The sequence below is a fragment of the Nicotiana attenuata genome, unplaced genomic scaffold (genome assembly GCF_001879085.1).
Source record: "Nicotiana attenuata strain UT unplaced genomic scaffold, NIATTr2, whole genome shotgun sequence".
NCBI lineage: Eukaryota > Viridiplantae > Streptophyta > Magnoliopsida > Solanales > Solanaceae > Nicotiana > Nicotiana attenuata.
In genome coordinates this window covers 91,556-109,516 of record NW_017672211.1, presented here as the reverse complement: position 1 = coordinate 109,516, position 17,961 = coordinate 91,556, and the positions used below count along the sequence as shown (strand labels likewise).

General features: G+C 41.2%; 1 protein-coding gene across 1 annotated transcript; it reads right to left on the bottom strand.

The window, feature by feature from the left end:
* Positions 1 to 288: 288 nt before the first annotated feature.
* LOC109212337 lies at positions 289 to 11,400 on the bottom strand. The gene is made up of 5 exons (XM_019375967.1): positions 10,380 to 11,400; positions 9,802 to 10,124; positions 8,791 to 9,552; positions 1,125 to 1,188; positions 289 to 737 (listed from the first exon to the last, which is right to left on the bottom strand). The coding sequence occupies exons 1-5, from the start codon at positions 11,398 to 11,400 to the stop codon at positions 289 to 291; spliced, it is 2,619 nt and encodes an 872-aa protein (XP_019231512.1).
* Positions 11,401 to 17,961: the final 6,561 nt, after the last annotated feature.

The following is a 17,961-nucleotide window of genomic DNA, read 5'->3' as shown; positions in this document are numbered from 1 at the left end:
TTGGCGAGAAGCCTGTTTAAGCCCATATAGTGACTTTAATAACTTGTAGACTTTTGTCTCCCCCCGTCTCCTAAAGCCTTGAGGGAGTTCCATGTATACTTCTTCATATAGATCCCCTTGTAAGAATGCATTATATACATCCATTTGTGATATAGACCATCCTTTAAAAGCAGCCAAAGCAATGACTGAACTCACAGTTACCATCTTGGCAACAGGTGAAAATATTTCATTGTAGTCTAGCCCTTCTCTTTGGCTATAGCCCCTGGCTACTAACCTGGCCTTAAACCTCTATATCTCACCATTTGCTTTATACTTGATCTTGTATACCCACTTTGAGCCAATGGCCTTCATGCCTTTTGGAAGATCAACAACATCCCAGGTTTGATTGCCCTCCAAAGCTTTAATTTCAACTTCAATAGCTTCAAGCCATCTCTTGTCCTTGCATGCTTCACTGAAGGTCTTTGGTTCTGTCAACTCTGAGATTCTTGTCACAAAACTCCTGCATGTGTCAGTTAACTTGCTATAAGATAGATAGTTAGACAGTAGATAGGAGGAATTTCCTTTTGTTGTGGTCACATAGTCCTGTAACCATATAGGTTCCTTTGTGGTTCTCTTGGACTTTCTTGCCTCAGTAGTCCCTTGCTGAATGATTGTTGGAGGAACTTCAATTTCCTCTACCACCACATGTTGTTCTGGGATTACATTACTATTTGTTGCCTCTACCTCTGCCTCTGCATCTGCATCATTGGTCTCACCTTGTCACGACCCGGGTTTCCCACCTTCGGGAGTCGTGATGGCGCCTACTGATGAGAGCTAGGCAAGCCAACCCTTAGCTACCTTTAGCATTAATCAATTTACTACTTTTAAAAATTATCAGTAATATCATGAAAATAGCGGAAGAAAATAAATAAGCGGAAGTCTTGAATTAAAGAATCCGAACAACAATGCGGAAAATCAACATAAACCTCTACCCAAGAACTGGTATCACATACTCACGAACTACTAAGAGTGCTAAATACAACCGTTTGAAAGAAAATGTAATGGTTTGTCTCGAAATACATGAGATAACAGACTGAAATAAAAGATAGAAGAGACAACGGGTCTGCGGACGCCTGCAAGGCTACCTTGGTGTCTCGCAAAACTGAAGCTAACTCCCGCGCTACTGCAGCTGCTTCCCGACACCTGAATCTGTGCAAAAGAGCACAGAGTGTAGTATCAGCACAACCGACCCCATGTGCTAGTAAGTGTCTGGCCTAACCTCGACGAGGTAGTGACGAGGCTAGGACCAGACCACCAAATAAACCTGTACAGTGATATGATATACAAGGGAAAGTAAAGCACGAATAAACAAGTAGAGGTGGGAGGGGAAAACATGCTCCGGGGAATAACAGGTAAAAACAGAATATCAAGAGAACTATAAAGTAAACAAAACCCAACCACTACCAAGAATAAAGAAAACAAAGGCAGAATTCACTTTCCTTTCACATCTTGTTGCAGGCGTGCAACCCGCTCCCATTTTCTGTATCTCGTGGCAGGCGTGCCACCCGCTCACATTTCATTATATCTCGTGGTAGGCGTACCACCTGCTCCCATTTTATTATATCTCGTGGTAGGCGTACCACCCGCTCACATTTCATTATATCTTTGTTGTGGCGTGCAACCCGATCCGTGTATAACACTGTTGCGGCGTGCAACCCTATCCTTATATAATGTTGTTGCGGCGTGCAACCCGATCCATATTTAATATTGTTGCGGCGTGCAACCCGACCCATATATGATATTGTTGTGACGTGCAACCCGATCCATATATAATATTTACAATTATAATGAGAGTCCCGACAAGGGATCGATAAGGTCCACACTATCCCGACAAGGGATTCGATAGCATGAGTAATTACGTCCCGGCAAGGGAGAAACATCTATAACCACACTTGTCCCAACATCTAACTACCGCAGCTATAACCGATCTTGTTACAACATCTAANACAACATAATGATCTTTTCTCTTCGCACTTTTACTTTAAAATTCACTTCACAACTCGAACCAATGCTCTAGAGGTTCAATTATCACTTATACTTTCGCAATGCGTTCTACGACTGGAGCCAACGCTCCTCAATATCCATAAGTCACGATTCTTTCCACAACTTTGCACAACAAATAGAAATAATCACCAAGGCATGAATAATACAACAAAGTCATGGAAATCACAATATAGGACTCATGGTCATGCTTGACACCAACGTATAGATACTCGTCACCTTGCCTATACGTCGTACTTGACAATTACCACATAGCAAATAGGACTCAACTCCTAATCCCTCAAGCTAAGGTTAGACCGAACACTTACCTCGATGCTTTGAATTCAACTCAAGTCTCAATTATGGCTTTACTCCTCGATTCCACCACCAATCTGCTCGAATCTAGTCACAAGTTACTTAATTACATCAATAAACGCTAAATGAATCAATTTGAATGCATAAAATGAATTTCCTAAAGTTTTACCCAAAATTCCAAAATTGCCCCCGGGACCACGTGGTCAAAACCTGAGGTTCGAACCAAAACCCGGATACCCATTCCCCCACGAACCCAAATATATGATATATTTTGAAATCGGACCTCAAATTGAGGTCCAAATCCCCAACTTTAGAAAAACCTAGGTTCTACCCAAAACTCCCAATTTCACCCATGAAAATCATTGATTTTAAGTTGAAAACATGTTAAATGATGTTAATGATTGAAAGAAATGAGTAAAAATCAACTTACAATTGATTTGGAAGAAGGTTTGTTCTTGAAAAATCGCCCAAGAAATTTGTGTTTTGAAAGAATGTTGAAAATGGTTTAAAATTCGGCTAAGTGTAAAATATGCAGGTTGCAGATGTGGGATTTGCGAACTGGGGTTCGCAATTGCGAACTCCGACCTGGTATGGGATTTGCGAAGTCATGTTCGTATTTGCGAACACTGGGCAAAAATAAGAGCATCGCATTTGCGACAATTATGTCGCATTTGCGAAACAGCAGACTTCGCATTTGCGAGTCTCTATGTCGCATTTGCGACTGGCTCCACATCGCATTTGTGAACCAGATGGTCGCATTTGCGACCCAATGCAGGATTCCCCCTTCTCGCATTTGCGAGAACTTCTTCGCAATTGCGAGAACTTCTTCGCAATTGCGAAGATACCAGAACCGAAATGCCAGATTTTCACAAAGGTTAAAAATGCACTCACGGCCTATCCAAAATTCACCCGAGCCCTCGGGGCTCCAAACCAAACATACACACAACGTCAAAACATCCTACGGACTTACCCGTGCGATTAAATCGCTAATATAAAATCATAAACATTGAATTAAGCCTCAAATTCCATGATTTCTTCCTACTTTCACAAAACATCAAATTTTCCATTTCAAGTCCGAAACACGTCAAACGACGTCCGTTTTCAATCAAACTTTACAGAAAGTGCTTAAACCATATATAAGACCTGTATCGGGCACCGGAACCAAAATACGGGCCCTATATCATCACTTTCTAATCAGTTTTCATTTCCAATTTCCTTAAATATTTTCAGAAAACAATTTTACTCAAAAATTCATTTCTCGGGCTTGGGACCTCGGAATTCGATTCTGGGCATACGCCCAAGTCCCAAATTTTGCTACGCACCCTCCGGGACCATCAAATCACGGGTTCGGGTCCGTTTACCCAAAATGTTGACCGAAGTCAAATTTATTCATTTTAATATCAAAATTTAGCATTTTTCACAGAATTTCATATTTAAACCTTCCGGCTATGCGCCCGGACTGCGCACGCAAATCGAGGCGACCCTATATGAGGCTTTCAAGGCCTCGGAAGCACAAAATGAATAAGAAAACAAGTGATGACCCCTTTGGGTTGTCACATTCTCCACTTCTAAAACAACTGTTCGTCCTCGAACGGACAGAAGAAAAACTCTTGAATCTCAACTGACGAACCTGCCGGTCTAGAATAGCTACTGGCTCCTCCTCATAAGACAAATCCTTGTCCAACTGGACAGTGTTGAAATCTAACACGTGGGCTGGATCGCCGTGATATCTCCGAAGCATGGTCACATGAAACACTGGATGCACGACTGATAAGCTCGGCGGCAAAGCAAGTCCATAAGCCACCTCTCCCACTCGATCAAGGATCTCAAACGGGCCAATGAAACTTGGGCTAAGCTTGCCCTTCTTCCCAAACCTCATCACGCCCTTCATGGGCGACACTCGGAGCAATACCCGCTCACCAACCATAAANTGCTCTAGAGGTTCAATTATCACTTATACTTTCGCAATGCGTTCTACGACTGGAGCCAACGCTCCTCAATATCCATAAGTCACGATTCTTTCCACAACTTTGCACAACAAATAGAAATAATCACCAAGGCATGAATAATACAACAAAGTCATGGAAATCACAATATAGGACTCATGGTCATGCTTGACACCAACGTATAGATACTCGTCACCTTGCCTATACGTCGTACTTGACAATTACCACATAGCAAATAGGACTCAACTCCTAATCCCTCAAGCTAAGGTTAGACCGAACACTTACCTCGATGCTTTGAATTCAACTCAAGTCTCAATTATGGCTTTACTCCTCGATTCCACCACCAATCTGCTCGAATCTAGTCACAAGTTACTTAATTACATCAATAAACGCTAAATGAATCAATTTAAATGCATAAAATGAATTTCCTAAAGTTTTACCCAAAATTCCAAAATTGCCCCCGGGACCACGTGGTCAAAACCTGAGGTTCGAACCAAAACCCGGATACCCATTCCCCCACGAACCCAAATGTAACGACCCAGCCGGTCGTTTTTGGAATTTACACCCCGATCCCCCATTAACTGCTTCCCCTAAGTTCATTTCTGCTATTTTGGTATGCCGGGACGTTCGGTGTTAAGTTTTGAAGTGTTTTGGGACACTTAGTCCCTAAATGAGAGCTTAAGTGTTGAAAATGGTCTGTAGTCGGAATAGTGTGAAGACAACCTCGGAATGGAAAATCTGATGGTTCCGTTAGCTTCGTTAGGTGATTTCGGGGTTGGGAGCGTGTTCGGAATGTATTTTGGAAGTCTGTAGCTTATTTAGGCTTGAAATGCCGAAGTTTGAATTTTTGAAGTTTCCGGTCCAATAGTGAGTTTTTGATCCGAGGGTCGAATTGGAATTCCGGAAGTTACAGCAGTTCCGTCATGTCATTTGGGATGTGTGTGCAAAATTTCAGGTCATTCGAACGAGGTTCGGGTAGGTTTTTGATCGAAAGCGTGTTTTGTTGGAAATTGAAGTTCCTAGGCTTGAATCCTCGATTTAATCGGGTTTCCGGTGTTGTTTTAGGTGTTTTTAAGATTGGTACAAGTTTGAATAAGGTATTAGGTGGTATTGGTGCTTTTGGTTGAGGTCCCGGGGGCCTCGGGATGATTTTGGGTGGTTAATGGAAGAAGTTTGGAAGTTAAGAGGCAGCAGTTCTGCTGCTTCTGGTATCTTTTACTTCTGCGGCTTGGGAACCGCAGAAGCGGAGCCGCAAAAGCGGCCTTGGCTTCGCAGAAGCGATTTTTGGTCACCTTCCAAGAAACCGCATAAGCGGTAGGAATTCCGCAGAAGCGGATCCGCTTCTGCGAGATAGGAACCGCAGAAGCGGAAGCTGAGATTTTAAAGGAAGCCGCAGAAACGGCCAGTGTTCCGCAAAAGCGGGACCGCAGAAGCGGTCACTTGTCCGCAGAAGCGGAAATCCCTGGGCAGAAATAGAAATGTCGAGGGTTTAATTTCATAAGTTTGCAAAATCAATTGAGAGCTTGGTTTAAGGAGATTTTGAGTGGGTTTTGAAGTGAAGATCACTGGGTAATGTTTCTTTTGTCCCTTCTTGTTATATTTCATCATTATATAGTTAAATACATCATCGGAATTCGAATTTAGGATAAAAAATTGGATAATTTGGGGTAAAACTTCATTACCTAAACTATTGAGTTTTGAGTGGGCATTTGACCTCCGATTTGGGAGATTTTTATATGGTTGGACTCGTCAGGGTACGAGGGTTCTAAAAATATGAAAATTATTCGATTCCGAGGCGTTGGCTTGAGGGGCGTTTTGGTCATTTTATCTATTTCGTGCCCTAGCTTTAATTTTAATAGCGGAATCAGTTGTTTGCAATATTATTTACAATGTGTAATTGAATTGAATAGATTTGGTCCATTTGGAGTCGGATACTCGTGGAAAGAGCGTGGTTTCTAGTTGATATTGAACCAGTTCGAGGTAAGTGGCTTGTCTAACTTTGTGTGGGGGACCTTTTCCCTTAGGATATGATCTTGAATATTTGAATGCCTCGTACGTGAGGTGACGAGTGCGTACTTGAGCTAATTGTTGTAAATCCTTTTCTACTTGAAGTATTTAAATTGAGATTTCTTGTTTACTTATTTCTTTTAACTGTAAGTTTGTACCTGTGCTAGCTTAGGGACTTATGTTTAGCTGGCTTACTTGCTTATTTGCTTTAACTGTGCTATTTGTACTCCGTGAAGCATGTTAGGCTGTAATTTACTACTTCGTGTCCTAATTTTTAGCATTGTTCTGAGATTTATGAATCGTTGTTGTTGTGTGTTTAATTTGGGACTACGGGACGGCTTCCCGGGAGATCCCCCGGTACTTGAGATAATCTGGACTGGGGGTGCGGGATACCAAGAGATCCCTAGCACATGTGATTCTATATATATATATTGGGATACCAAGAGATCCCCGACTTACTTATTGAGGATACCAAGAGATCCTTGGGATACCGAGAGATCCCCAGTGTTGATGATGAGGATACCAAGAGATCCTCGGGATACCAAGAGATCCCCCGGCTACCATTCCTTGTTGAGAGCAGTTTTTCCGTGTATTGTTACCTTTGTTTTCTATTACCGTTCTTCCTTATTTACCTGGTTTAGATTCTCGCTGTAGACTTTATTTAAACTGTTTCTGTTATCTCATTATTTATTATGTTATCTCAGTAGGGCCCTGACCTTCCTCGTCACCACCCAACGGAGGTTAGGCTTGGCACTTACTGAGTACCGCTGTGGTGTACTCATGCCCTTCCTGCGCATGTCTTTCATGTGCAGATTCAGGTACTTCCTCCCAGGCGTATCATCCCTGTGGTGGAGAGACCTAGCTGAGACTTGAGGTATATCTGCTACGTCCGCAGACTAGGAGTCTCTACTCTATTCCGGCTTTAGCAAATGGTTTCCTTTTCTTTCCTTTTTATGTTGTTTAGACATTCTGGTGTAGAGATGATTACTATGCTCTATTAGCCTGTGTTTTCCCGTGAGTTTCCGGGTTTTGGGATTTAGTTGTAGACTTCCGCATATTTTTGAGTTGTATAGGCCGAGTGGCCTTATATACAGTTGTTATTTCTGTATGTTCAGTTTTAATTAATTATTCCGCAAATGTTAGTTTGTTATTCCGCACTGTTAGGCTTACCTAGTTGTAGGAACTAGGTGCCATCACGACATGTTCATGGAGGGTGAACTGGGGTCGTGACACCAAATATATGATTTGTTTTGAAATCGGACCTCAAATTGAGGTCCAAATCCTCAATTTTAGAAAAACCTAGGTTCTACCCAAAACCCCCAATTTCACCCATGAAAATCATTGATTTTAAGTTGAAAACATGTTAAATGATTTTAAAGATTGAATGAAATGAGTAAAAATCAACTTACAATTGATTTGGAAGAAGGTTTATTCTTGAAAAATCGCCCAAGAAGTTTGTGTTTTGAAAGAATGTTGAAAATGGTTCAAAATTCGGCTAAGTGTAAAATATGCAGGTTGCAGATGTGGGATTTGCGAACTGGGGTTCGCAATCGCGAACCCCGACCTGGTATGGGATTTGCGAATTCATGTTCACATTTGCGAACACTGGGCAAAAACAAGAGCATCGCATTTGCGACAATTATGTCGCATTTGCGAAACAGCAGACTTCGCCTTTGCGAGCCTCTATGTCGCATTTGCGACTGGCTCCACATCGCATTTTCGAACCAGATGGTCGCATTTGCGACCCAATGCAGGATTCCCCCTTCTTGCATTTGCGAGCTCGCATTTAGAACTGAAATGCCACATTTTCACAAAGGTTATAAATGCACTCACGGCCTATCCAAAATTCACCTGAGCCCTCGGGGCTCCAAACCAAACATACACACAACCTCAAAAATATCCTACGGACTTATCCGTGCGATTAAATCGCTAATATAACATCGTAAACATCGAATTAAGCCTCAAATTTCATGATTTCTTCCAAGTTTCACAAAACATCAAATTTTCCATTTCAAGTCTGAAACACGTCAAACGACGTCCGTTTTCAACCAAACTTTATAGAAAGTGCTTAAACCATATATAAGACCTGTACCGGGCGTCGAAACCAAAATACGGGCCCGATACCATCATTTTCTAATCAGTTTTCATTTCCAATTTCCTTAAATATTTTCAGAAAACAATTTTTCTCAAAAATTCATTTCTCGTGCTTGGGACCTCGAAATTCGATTCTGGGCATACGCCCAAGTCCCATATTTTCCTACGCACCCTCCGGGACCGTCAAATCACGGGTCCGAGTCCGTTTACCCAAACTGTTGACCGAAGTCAAATTTATTTATTTTAATATCAAAATTTAGCATTTTTCACAGAATTTCATATTTAAACCTTCCGGCTACGCGCCCAGACTGCGTATGCAAATCGAGGCAACCTAAATGAGGCCTTCAAGGCCTCGGAAGCACAGAATGAATAGGAAAACAAGTGATGACCCCTTTGGGTCGTCACACACCTGCTTCTGGTGAGTGCTCACTTCCTCCTTGTTGCATGTCTGCATGTGTTTCTGATAGGATATGGTCATCATCATCAGCTTCATGTTCTGCAGCATAGATCTCTGTGGTGTCATCAATACCACCTCTTCAACAGGCTCCTCCAAATTACTCTCTACAGCTACTTCTGGCTGTTGAAGCATATTCCCACAGGAACCTTGTAAAGGTTCTGACTGACCTGGAGTATCATCAGTAGTTATTTGTCCCTTTGCATTTTGAAAAGAAAACATATTTTCCTTGAATATGACATCTCTGCACACAAAAAACTTGTTAGTATTTAAGTCCATTAGTTTGTTCCCTTTTTGTGTCTCTGCATAACCAAGAAATACAACTGCTATTGCCCTTGGTGAGAACTTGTCTTCCTTAACCAAGTTAGTTGCATAGCAGAGGCATCCAAATACTCTAAGATGAGTCAGTGAAGGTGTCCTGTTATGAAGAAGTTCATATGGAGCCTTTCCATTCAGTAGATCAGTGGGCAGTCTGTTTATCACATACACTGTTGTTTTAATGCATTCACCCCAGAATCTTGTAGGAGTGTTTGCTTGAAACTTCAATGCCCTTGCTGTATCCAAAATGTGTCCATGTTTCCGCTCCACTATTCCATTTTGCTGTGGAAAGTAAACACAACTACTTTGATGAACTATAACATATGCATCAAACAGTTCATTCATGTGCCTGTTAAAGAATTCTGTGCCATTATCTGTTCTAACTACCTTCACCTTAGACTGAAATTAAGTGTGCAGCATGGGAAGAAATTTCTTTAATACTACAAAAACATCACTTTTCAAGTGAAGCAAATGCACCCAGGTATACCTTGTATTATCATCCACTATTGTTAGGAAAAAATGCTTTTTATCATATGTGGGAAACTTATATGGTCCCCAAACATCCATATGCAAAAGAAATAAGGGATTTTCATTTCTACTCATACTTCTGAGGAATATCAGTCTAGTTTGTTTTGCTAATGGGCATACAGGGCAATCATTATTCACTATTACTCCTACAGAATTATTATGAAACAAATATAACTTCTTCATAGTACTAACTGAAGCATGGCCTGGCCTTTTGTGCCACAAAACTCCAACTTCTACATTGTTTTGTGTAGTTGTAGCTGATGCAAACTTCTTTACTTCCTTGACAAATCTTTCCAGATCTCCTTTGAAATTTTTCTTCAAAATGTATAGACCACCTCTCTCTCTACCAATCCCCCTCACCTTGCCATTGTAGAGATCATGAAATAGACAAAAATCAGGGAAAAAATTCACTGAGCAACACAACTGCCTAGTTAGTTTGGACACTGAGATCAGATTGAACTTAAACTCAGGTACAAATAGGACATCTTCCAGCTTCAATTCATCACTTATGATAACATCTCAAATATGTGTTATACTAGACTTTTCTCCTGTGGGAAAATGTACTTGATCACTATTACATCTGTTTACTTTGTTCTTAGTGTCTATTATGTCTAGTTCACCAGCTATGTGATGTGTAGCTCCAGAATCAATCACCTATTCTTTACAAGTAAAACTTGTCATTAAGGAGGTTGCAATACCTGCCATGTTAGCTTGATGCTCTGGGGTTTCCCTGTTCAACATGTTCAAAATATGTCTGTATTGATCTTCAGTGAAATATGATCCTACTTTCAATCCATCAGAGCTACTTCCTTCTTCATCCTGACCTGCCTGCTTTCCATTCTCCTGACCACCAGTTGTCATGTTTGCTGCATATGGTTGCTTGGCTTTGAAATCAGTTGGATAGCCAACCAACTTGTAGCAGTTTTCTTTGGAATGTCCAGGCTTGTTGCAGTAATCACATTTCAGAAATGGCTTCTTTCCCTTGTACTGTCCCCTGATGTTCTGCATAGGTGCTTGTCCTCTACCTGCTTGCATAGCAACTAGATCTCCTCTATTTGGAAAGATTGTATGAGTGCTAGCATTTTGACTCTCATCTTCTATAATCAACGCATAAGCTTGATTTAGTGTTGGCTCCATAGTCTTCATTAAGATCTGATGCCTCACTTGTTCATATGTCTCATTAAGGCCACTCAGAAACTGCATCAACCTCTGGTGTTGCAAATGTTCAACATATTCTTTCGAATTAGGTACGGGCACCATGGCATCATACTCAGCCCACAGTTCCTTCAACCTGGTGAAATATGCAGAAACTGACTCTGTTCCCTGAGCAATAGTAGCAATTTCTCTATGTAACTGAAAAATTCGCACACGATTCACCTTGTCGAATCTCTCTCTTAGATCTTCCCACACTAGGTGTGCATTAGATGCATAGACAATACCGCTAAGTAGATCTGGAGAAACTATATTCATGATCCAGGAGAGCACTATTGCATTACATGTTTCCCAGTCCTCATGTAATTCAAATTTAAACGAATCCTTTTTGCATGTCCCAAGCACAAAACCTAGCTTCCTTTTAGCTTGTAATGCAATTTTCATTGAACGACGCCACAACCCATAGTTCTCTGAACCTGTGAGCTTGACAGGAATCAGAATTGAGCTAGGAGTGTCCGAAGGATGAACAAATAAAGGATGTGTGTGGTTAATTTTTTCAGCTGCCATTGACGACTGTCTGTTGCAGCTTCGCGAAGAAGACGACTATGAGATCTCAACTGAATTGAACTAAATTTGCGGATTATAATTCTTTACTGCTCTAATACCATGTGAGCTTGATGAATCTGAGATCAAACTCCAGATTCATCAAGTAATTGAGATTGGATCTGAGATGAAGATGAACTCAAGAGAAAGGGGTTGGCAGTTGAGAGAAATGAATTTTTCTTCTTGTGTAAAAAATGAATAGAGAAATACACTATATACATGTACTAACTTAGCCACTGGGCCCCACATGTAACTAATTAACTACTCTGCTGACTATCTAAGCTAATACACGGATTAACTACAATTAGCACTAATGATAACTAATTCAACTGTACAGTAGTTCGCACCATGATTAGGCCATCATTCTTCAATAAAAAAAACACCAAGAAAAGCTAATCATTAGCAAAACAAGAAATTCTTCTATCTTCTTTCCCTCATATACGTCAATCTCCTTCTAATTTCTTCTTCTATAATATTTTGATTGGCATAAGATATTAGTTGCTCTTTCTCTTCCAACTTGCTGGATTTATTATTTAATTTTTCTGATTCCTGTATCCTCTAAATAAATAGAGATGGGCTTGTTTGATCCTACGGAAACATTTCACATTGCTGAAATAGTTTCTTAGGACAGTGCCCAGCACGACTCAAGCCAAATCGTGTATCTGCTTACAAATAATATTATTGCAGTATTATTATTATTACTATTACTATTACTATTATTATTATTATTATTATTATTATTATTATTATTATTATTATTATTATTATTATTATTATTATTGCGACGACCCGGCCGGTCGTCTCATGAGTTAACGCTCCGTTTCCCCCATTTCTCCTTCTATTTGACTTAATTATCGGTTTTATATGTGGTCGGGTCGGTTGGCTCGGGTTCGGAAAGGTTTTGAAAAGGTTTGAGACACTTAGTCTCTTTTAAGAAGGCTTAAGTTGGAAAAGTCAATCGGATGTTGACTTATGTGTTAGAGGGATCGGATGTGAGTACCCAACTCTCGCTGCACCGGCAGGCCTACGCCTCTCAAAGTCCTCCCACCAAGTAAGAGCATCCCCCGTGAACTGAAAAGTAGTAAATGCCACACCACTCGACTCAAGGATCCCTGCCGTACGGGGCATACGCTGGCATCTGTCAAGAAAACTCTAGGAATCCTCGCCCTCAGCACCACCGAATGTCGGAGGCTGGAGTCTACCAAACCTCTCGAGACGACGCTGCTCATCGTCTAGCATAGCTGGAACCACAAAACCCTGAGCTGGTGCAACCTGCTGAGCTGGAGGTGCCTCCGGTGTCTGTAGCCCCTGCACTCCCTGCGCAGGTGTGCGATCATCGGGGGTCTGATTGCCTCCCCCGGTCTGTGAAGTAGCCGCTGCTGCTGTGGTGGCTGAAACTGCTTGAGCCAAACCAGTACAGACCGTCAAGATCTGTGCCAAGGTCTCCTGAAGACCCGGAATCACAATAGGCACAGCTGGTGCCTGAGCAGGTGCTGCTGGAGTCTCCACCGCTGGAGCCTGATCCTGAGTTGGGGCAATCATAGGATTAGCAGGTACTGTCCCGGCTACTATACCTCTGCCACGACCACGACCGCGCCCACGGCCTCAGTAGGTGGCACCGGTGGTCGTCCGTCACGTTCGGTAGCTCGTGTTCTCACCATCCGTGAGAGAATAGAATAACAAAGATTTAGTTCACAGTTCAACAAAACCGCACGACAAGAGTTTCAGGAATATGGAGTATTTCCTAAAGGTTCTGCAGCCTCTCGAGGATAAGTACAGACGTCTCCGTACCGATCCGCGAGTCTCTACTAAACCGGCTCATGATTCGCGAGACCAAGTAACCTAGGCTCTGATACCACCTTGTCACGATCCAAACCCCGGTCGTGATGGCGCCCAACACATTGCTAGGCAAGCCCGACCATTTACGCAACCTTAGCCAAATAATCTAAATAAATAAATAAATGTTCACTACTATAATACCAATTAAGTGCGGAAATTCTGATATAATCTCTAACATTCGAAACCCCAAAATAAAATACTAAATAGCCCACAGAATCTGGTGTCACGAACATGAGCCTCTAGAAGCAGCTTATATACCTATTACAAGTCCGACTAGGAAAATAATACGAATAAAATAATAAAAGATAGAAGGGAGAGATCAAGGCTGCGAACGCCATGCAGCTACCTCGACACTCCCAGATAATCGCTGCTCAGCTAACAAGCCCTCACTCACCCTTTGGTGTACCTGGATCTGCACACAAGGTGCAGGGAGTATTGTGAGTACTTCCAACTCAGAAAGTAATAAATATAAATAAGGTCTGAGGATAAGAAATCCTAAATAAACACAACGTAAAGCTAAAATACCATTAAACGACAATACAGTTAGAATAAACATCACAACAAATAAAGAAATAAATAACAATTAAATATGCAATGCAACACATAAACTGGTACCTCCAGTACCCCACTGTGGCCGTGCAACCCGCTCCATTTATTTAACGTCGACGGCGCTCACTAGGGGTGTGCAGACTCCGGGAGGGGCCCCTTACGGCCCAAGCGCAATATCAAGCCATCTCGTGGCATCCATTAGGCCCTAAGCCTCAAATCAATATCAATATAATACTGCTGCGACGTGCAGCCCGATCCCATACTCAGTCCAAAAATCACACAATAGTATAAAAATATTCAACCCAAACTTCATTTAAAAATATTAACTTAATTTCTAATTTAAGAAAATGGCTGAGATTTCAAACACAGTATTAAATACCAGGACTGAGTTTAATATTTATAAATATGGTAAGAAACCATTAAAATAATCCCTGAAGGATTCGAGTAGTTGGCACGAAGCCCAATTATGACAATTAATCCATTTTTATAAGGATATTACAAATCTACAATCAAATAGGTATCAATTTTATTAAGCGGGACGGACCGAGTCGTAATCCCTGACGGTGCTCTACCCCACGTCCGTTATCCGGCGTGCAAGTCACCTCACATAGCACTACGTTATGCAAATTCGGGGTTTCAAACCCTCAACACAGCATTTGCATTTATTACTAACCTCAAGCCAGCCAAGGTCCTAGATTGCTATGCCCTTGCCTTTCGAATTCACCTCTTCGTGCGTTGAATCTGACCAAAACCACAACGAATACGTCACAATATGCTAAGGGAATATAACCCAATCGAAAAGACTCGAAAAACATCGAAAATCACGAAGTTGGCAAAACCCGAGCCCCAGGCCCACTTCTCAAAAAATTATAAAATTCACATCACCGGATTCCTTATCTCGCCACGAGTCCATGCATATAAAGAACACCAAAATCGGAGTCCAAATGACCCCTCAAATTCCCATTTTTGTTCTCTTAGATTTCAAGCCCTAAACTACCATTTTTGACCCTAATTCCTTGAATTTTCAGTGTGATTTCATGTATTTGCATGATAAAATTGTGTTCTAAGTCCGAGAATGCTTACCTGATCGAAGTCCTTGAATTTCCTCTTCAAAATCGCTCAAGAACACCCCAAGTCCGAAGTTAAAAATGTGTTTCTGTAAAATTTCGCGAAGGGATTAAAACCCACTTCTGATCAGTTGTTTCCGCTTCTGCGGTCCTTTGTCGCTTCTGCGACAACCGCATCTGCGGTCATTTTCTGCTTTTGCGGAATCTCACTTATTGTCTTGGACCGCTTTTGCGGTCACTAACCGCTTCTGCGGAAGCCGCTTATGCGGGAAATAGTCCGCTCCTGTGGAAATCTCCAAAATGCCCAACCTCGCTTCTGCGACTCCTCATACGCTTCTGCGGAACTACTTCTGCGGTCCATTTTCGCAGAATCGAAAATACCAGATACCAAACCACTCAGCAGTCCTTAAACTCCAAATTTCGTCCCGTTAGCTATCCGAAATCACCCCGAGGCCCTCAGGACCTCAACTAAAAATACAAACATGATCCAATACCTTAGTCAAACTTGCTCCAATCATCAAAACACCTCTAACAACACTAAAACCATCATTTCTCATCGAATTCAAGCCTAAGTTTTTCAAAAACTTCCGAAATACGCATTCGATAAAAAATCCAACCAAATCACCTCCGAATGACCTGAAATTTTGCACACACATCCCAAATCACCTAACGAAGCTACTGCAACTCTCGGAATTCCATTTTGACCCTCGGATCAAAATCTCACCTATCAACCGGAATTCGCCAATTCAAGCCTAATTCTACTCCGGACCTCCAAAATCACTTTTGATTACACTCCTAAGTCACAAATCATCCCCCGAAGCTAACCAAATCATCGGAATTCATATCCGAGCCCTCTAACTCAATAGGCAACATCCGGTTGACTTTTCCATTACAAGCCTTCCTTAAAGAGACTAAATGTCTCATTTTCTATTAAAACCAAACCGATTCGACTCTAACTTACCAAATGCCGATAATGAAACATGAAGAAGCAATAAATGGGAAAAATGGGGCGGTAATACATGAGACGACGGGTCGGGTCGTCACAGACTGATTTCGGATTTTGTGCTTAAAATCGATATTTTTCAGTTGGAATTTATTCGTTTAGTATAATTTGATGATAAAAATCTGAACTTGGTAGATTTGGAGCACTCGGAAGTTGGTTCGAGGGGCAAGCGTGTTGCAGAGTAGCTTTCGGGCTAGTTCGAGGTGAGTAATGATTTTAAATATTGTTCTAAGGGTATGAAACCCCGGATTACACAACGTTCGGCTGTGTTGAGGTGACGCACACGCTAGATGACGAGCGTGGGATCGTGCACCGTTGGTGATTGTGACTTAGTCCATCCCGAATGACTATTTTTCTGTATATTTGGTAGCTAATTGTTTGATATTATTATACTTTGGGCTAAATGCCATGTTTGGGCTTCGTGCCAACTGTTCGAACCCTTAGGGGATTTTAAATGACATTTTTCCTCGCTGATGATTTCATATTAATGCTCAGTCATGCTATATTTTCACTATTTTCAAAACTCAGCTATATTATTCTGTTTTAAACACATTAAATAATATTTTAAAGATATTTTGAGCTGAGCTTCATGTTTTACTGATGCCCGAGGGGCTAATGAGATTTTGACTGAGTAAGGCCGAGGGCCTGTGTTGTGAGGATACTTTTGGGTCGGGCTGCACGCCGCAGCAGTGATATACTAATTATGATAATGAGGTCGAGGGCCTGAGATTGTACGCCACGAGGTGGCTTGAGATTGATATGAGACTGAGAGCCTGTTTATGATGCCACGAGATGGCTTGATATTGCGCTTGGGCCGTAAAGGGCCCCTCCCGTAGTCTGTATACCCCCAGTGAGCGGGTACCCATTGTGATATGAGATATAGCCCGAGGGGTTGGTATTGTTCTGTGACATTGCCCGAGGGGCTGATTCTGTTGTTACTGTGCCCGAGGGGCAGTTATTACGTGTTTACTTTTTAGTTGTTTTCCCTGTATATTGTTTAACTATTTAAAGGATGTTTATGAGATTTCACTGCTTAATTATATTTACTGATTTTGCTATGCCTCTTTTAGCTTAATTTTGTGCCTTACGTGATTTTATATTACTCAGTCTTCATTTATATTTATTACTCACTGAGTTGGAGTATTCACTTTACTCCCTGCACCCCTGTGTGTAGATTCGGGCGCTACAGGTCCTGCTCCTGAGGGTTGATAGTTCCAACAGGTCTTCGGAGATTTACTAGGTAGCTGCTTGGCGATTCGCAGCCCAGTGCATTCTCCCTCTATCTTAGTTTCTTTGATTCAGTTATGTAGTAGTGGATTAGACTTCAGACTTTTATTTTTATTTTAGATGCTCATGACTGGTGACACCCCGATGTCGGGCTGTGTTGGTTTTATTTCCGCAACTTATACTGTTATTTAGGGATTCTATTCCTATTAAAGACTTGAGTTTTATTATTTCAACTGCTTAAAATGGATTGGAAGTGTCGGCTGGCCTTGTCTTCACGAGAGGCGCCATCACGACCGGGTTTGGGTTTAGGATCGTGACAATTATTATTATTATTATTATTATTGTTATTTTTCCGTGTTATTTCCCTACATTATTTGATTATTGTGCGTAAAATTTATTTTCTTAACCAATATACATATTTTTCTAATAAAAGGATTAATATGGAAACAATCAAAATTAATTTCATATCCCCAACCAATTAGGTCCTTACACAACCACAAATTCATTAAGAACAAATATACTAGTACACAATTGTAAACTTGTAGAACTATGATTTTATTTTTTGGGTGATCTTTAACATTTGACACTCGCTTGTTTTATGGGTAGAACTTCAAGGTTAAAAGATAAAAATACTGTTCATGGGACAAGGGAGTGGACAACACTTCTTAAACTTAAAGTTATGCCGATGAAAAATCAAAACCATTCACTTTAAGGATTATTTGTTTACTTTACCGAGTTATGTCCCTTTCACCTATACGAAATCAGCAAACATGTTAAAAAAGAGGATAAGTTTGCAGCAACGGAAATAATGAACTATAAAGGGCATTCAGAAAGGGGGAG